We start from the raw sequence: 4,496 nt of genomic DNA on the forward strand, positions 1-4,496 counted from the left end.
GAGGGAGGGAGGCGCACCGGGACCGGCACCCCGCTCCCTCTGTTTCCGGCTGTACCTCGCCGTATCTCGCCGCGGAAGCGCGCCTCTCGCGCTCTCGGCGCAGTGCGCCCGGCGGTGCGTCGCCGAGCTCCACTTTGTCGGCGGCGCGGGCAGCTCTGGCGCTCCCGTCTCGACTCCGAGAATGCGCCTGCCAGGCGCTCGCTAGCGCAGGGGCTTTCCTACACTAGTACGGCGGATTGCCCCGCTGTAGGCCGGTGCGCGGTGGTCCTTTCTGAACGCTCTCTGGTCTCTCTCCTCGCTAGCTCTGCTTGTACGCGGTGCAGTCTGTAGAGAGTGAGGCTCTTCTGTGCACACGACATGCTTGGTGTGTGTGTGGTCCGCTCCTCCGCTGGTGCTGTCGGAATCTCAGGTTCGTGTGCCGTAGTACCGTACCCGGGTATGGCATGTGGTACTGCTACTGGCTGGCGCTACGTTTGGAATAAATAAATAAAACGGGGGGTCGCAGCTGGAGCTGCCTCCTTGCTCCTTCCTGGTATGACTCCGAGCTCGAATTTTCCGACGCTGAGGCGCGGGATAGGGTGGCAGGGGTTGTGCACGACGCAGTGCAGCAGGCTGTGATGCAAAATATGGCTACGTATGACGACGAGCTCTACCAGGCATGGAGGGACGGCGAGATAGGCGAAAAGGACTTGCCGGAGGAGGTGATGGCTATGACTTTGGACCTTTGCGAGAGGTGGCGAGCGGAGCAAGCGCGGTGTAGGCGCGCCCACGCGGCGCAGCGGCTCTCCCGCGACCATAGCCCCTCCCGCAGCTGCAGCCGTAGCCGCAGCCGCAGCCGTAGCCGCAGCCCCAACTCTTGCTGCTCTTCTAGTGTCGGGTAGTGACCAGGGGGTGAGGGGACGGATTGAAGATCCCTCACACCAAGATCGTGCAGGGCGGGGACACATGTCCCTAAATCCCATCTCGTCTCAGAGTTTGACCGTTTTTATTTATTTATTTATTTGGAGCTGCCTCTGCGCGTCCTGGGTATGTACCTTTGTCGCGCGCCGGAGACGACTCGACGCCGCTGAGATCGGAGACCAAGCTCTGACAGGTTATGATGTAACATACTTCCGGGCCGGTGTGCGGGGAGCGAACCTTAACGACCGCCCAGAAGCTTTCTGAGCGAACCAATCGGGCCAGGATCATCAGCATATGTCCCCTCCACAGCATCGTGGGCGTTTGAGCGGTATTTGAGGAGCACCGCGACTCTGAAGTTCGGCCGGGTGGTCTGCAGACCCCCCCCCCGGAGCAGCAGAGGCTCCGTGGGGTCGAAAAGTCGACGCTGGGAGTCGCACTCTCGTCAAACCGTCGCAACACCACGCGGTACGCACGTACCGCCCACATCCCCTCCACCGCTGAGAAGGCGCAGATCGACCGCCGGGCCGCGTAGCCGTCGTTAAGGAGCCGTTTTTGGAGCCGTACGAAGAGAGGTCCCAGACGGGCGAAGATGCGGTTTTTCGACAACCACACGCGATGTGGTATCTGGTTTTTGCTAAAAACGGGCCGCCTAGTGCAGCATCACTAGTACAACACGCAACCACACTGAAAGCTCCACACTAGCCGGTATAGGCGAGAACCGACGGCGTCACGGTCGCCGGAGTGGACGCACTGCACACACACTGTGACCGTGTCGACGGTGTGACAGTGAGCTGACACAATCGTCGGCGCCGCGCTATCGCGGCGCCCCGCAGTCAACACGCCTCAGGCACACCCCTGAACGCGCCATGGGCGCGCAGATACACCGCAGCGCCGTGGAGAATCCACACCTGGCCGGTCCCGAGCCCCGTCCTGGGCCTCCAGGCGGCCGAAGATCGGCCTTCGGGCGGGATGAACTTGTCGGAAATGGAGCAAACTTGGCGCGGCTCGCCGCTCGCGGTACCGGGTGAGCCTGGATAGGGCAAAATCTGGGGTGAATACGAGGGACAGAGGTCGCAAGTTTGTCGCGCAAGTTTGCGCGGCGTGGCGCTGCCCCGCTGCCGAGGGCGCCACCAACCCGTGGCGGCGGCATTTCCAGCCCAAATTGGGCGTTCCGTGCGCCTTGCCGGCGAGAGTGGACGGGCTGTGCATCGTGGGGGGGGGTGACTGAGAGAGAGGTGGTCGTGTGCCTACTTTGTCGGCCGCGCGCGAGGAGAATACTGGGTGTGAGGCGCGCAGGAGGCGAGGGTGGGCGCGCCGGCGGTCGAGCCACCGAAGAATTCGACGTGTTGCAGCTCCGCGCCGGCGGGCACGACCGAGCAGATGCTGTCGGCGGCGGTCACGCGACGAGGGAGAGCCGCAGGAGCCCTCTGAGAGCCAGGCGCGCGAAAGCAGCGATGAGTGGCGCTTCGATCAGCCACCTGTGGGCGGCCACCGGGGAGACGGTCAAGCGCTGCCAGGGTTGGATCCGGTGCGTCTCGTATCACTGGTGGGCAGGGTCTGCAGCAGCAGCGCTCAAAAAGAGGGAAAAAAAGCGACAACTGTTCTGACTGTCAGCTTTCTCGACGCACCGTGCTCGGCCTCGCTGAAAAGCTGGCTGGTGGTCGCGCGCAGCGCGTCAGCGCGGGTCCAACTGGTTCGGCACCTCGGCTGGGTCCATCGGCAAGAGGCCCGCGCCGTCGGGCGGCCCCGGGAGCGCATGGGCGGCCGGCGCTGAGCGGAGGAATGCGGGCTGAGATCGCAGCTCTGCCACGAAAAACACAAGGCGCCAAGGGGGGGGGGGTCAAGTATGTTACATCATAAGGTCGCACGTCGCTCCTTTGACGCCGACGAGACTCACCCGTGCAGATCACATCAGGACACGGTCTCAACACGCTCGGTACGACGCCTGCGACCCGTCTTGGGTCAGGTGGCACGACGCTCATCGCGCCTACCAGCGCTGCCGTGCAGGTTGCCACGACGAGGTCGAGCACGCTTCTATACGCTCGCCCAGCCTTCCTTTCCACCCCATTAGGCAGCGGCCTGGGAACGGTGGCGGTCAGAGGCAAAGCCTGCGAGGGGTGGTGGAACCACATGTCACGGCTACCGCCGGCTCGACCCCACGATAGCCTCCGGAGGCTGACTTTGAGGCACAATCATCGGACGACGTCGGCGAGTTGAGTCGCGCTCGCGGTAGCCAGATGACCTCTCATACTAGTATCATCGGCCATGGCCGCAGGAAGCGCGGGGGGCTCCGCTGGGAGCAACACGGAGCTCCGTTGGACGCGTTTTCAAGATCAGCGTGTCAGAGTGAATTGGAACCAGCCACACCTCTCTACTGTGAGATGGGTAAAAAGGAACACAGGTCCCCGCCCGTGCGATCTTTGTGCAGGGTTCTTTGTGGGTGTGGTCGGCGACTAGCCGGGGTCGTCCTCCCGACGGGGGACTAGCACTAGCCGTCTTCCACATGGTCCCTCGGGTCCCTGCTGCTCCTAATCTCTTCGTACATCCTCCTGCTGATCTCCGCAAAGTCCTGCTCCCTCCCTCATCTCGCCCTCTGCGCGTCTGCTCCGCCCCCACATCGTCTGCCCTGCGTCGTCTGGCGACGGGTCCTCCACAGTCGGCGTTGTGGGGTGGACACATCGCCAGAAAAGAATTTTACAAACCAACTCCCTCTGTGCGTCCTGGGGAGGGACAAAATTGTCGCCGCCGGAGACGACTCGACGCCGCTGAGATTGGAGATCAAGCTCTGACAGGTCTTGGCGACAATTGGCCCTCTGTCTTGGCGACTCTCTTAACGTTAAGGGCATGTGAGGGCATGTAAAGCCGTATGTGTGTGCGCGCGTTTAGAGAGAGTAGTGTGCCCCCAGAGAGTGACAGTCGTGTAAAGCTTTTGCAAACCCAATTCTGGTCCGGGCGTCATCTATAGCCGCTAGCGCTACTTCTTACGATCTTACCCTTCGCCTCGAATCGATGATGCACAAACCGTATCAAACCCCCTCTAGCGTCTTTAAAAATCTCTCTCCAACCCCCGAGTGAAGGCTGAAGCGGGCCTCAGTGTTTTCTCTCTCGCTCTCCAGACGCTCTCCCTAGCGCGCTCTCCCCCACCTCCTGTTCGCGCCTGCGGCGCCCTTCTCGCTCCACGCCTCCCTCGCTGCATATTTATTTTTTATTTTGTGGAAAATGGCCGCTGGTCTGCTTGCGCAGGCGGCCCTCTCGGCGGCCCTCTCCTCCCCGCTCTCGGGCTGCTGGTCTCGCTGCGACGCGGTCACTCGCCTCGCCTCACCCACGCTATTCCGCACCCCGTCTGTCCGGTTGGCGGTGGCAGCAGAGGGCACTCCGCCTCCGGCTCCGCTCACCCTGTCAAAGGTCGCCGAGCTCGTCGAGGCCACATTTGTCCGTGCCTGCATGGACGCGGCGCGCGGCGACGTCACCACGCTTAAGCTCTTCATCGCGTCTGCTGTGGGCGGCTACCGGCTCGGGGTGCCGCTGCCTGCGCTGGGCTCCGCGGTCCCGGCCGGCGAACCGGAGCACTCGACCGCGGGCCGGCCGCTGCTGCC

The 4,496-nt window shown here is 63.1% G+C and overlaps 1 protein-coding gene across 1 annotated transcript in view; it reads right to left on the reverse strand.

Annotated features, from left to right (window-relative positions):
* Positions 1 to 4,299: 4,299 nt before the first annotated feature.
* EMIHUDRAFT_114460 (hypothetical protein) overlaps positions 4,300 to 4,496 on the reverse strand; it is a gene marked incomplete at both ends in the record, with an annotated part of 2,033 nt that continues 1,836 nt past the window's right edge. The window contains one exon of the mRNA XM_005780313.1: positions 4,300 to 4,429. Within this exon, the coding sequence (XP_005780370.1) occupies positions 4,300 to 4,429 (130 nt within the window). The remainder of the gene's footprint in view (positions 4,430 to 4,496) is intronic.

Source organism: Emiliania huxleyi, assembly GCF_000372725.1.
Source record: "Emiliania huxleyi CCMP1516 chromosome Unknown EMIHUscaffold_218, whole genome shotgun sequence".
In the NCBI taxonomy this organism is placed as follows: Eukaryota; Haptophyta; order Isochrysidales; family Noelaerhabdaceae; genus Emiliania; species Emiliania huxleyi.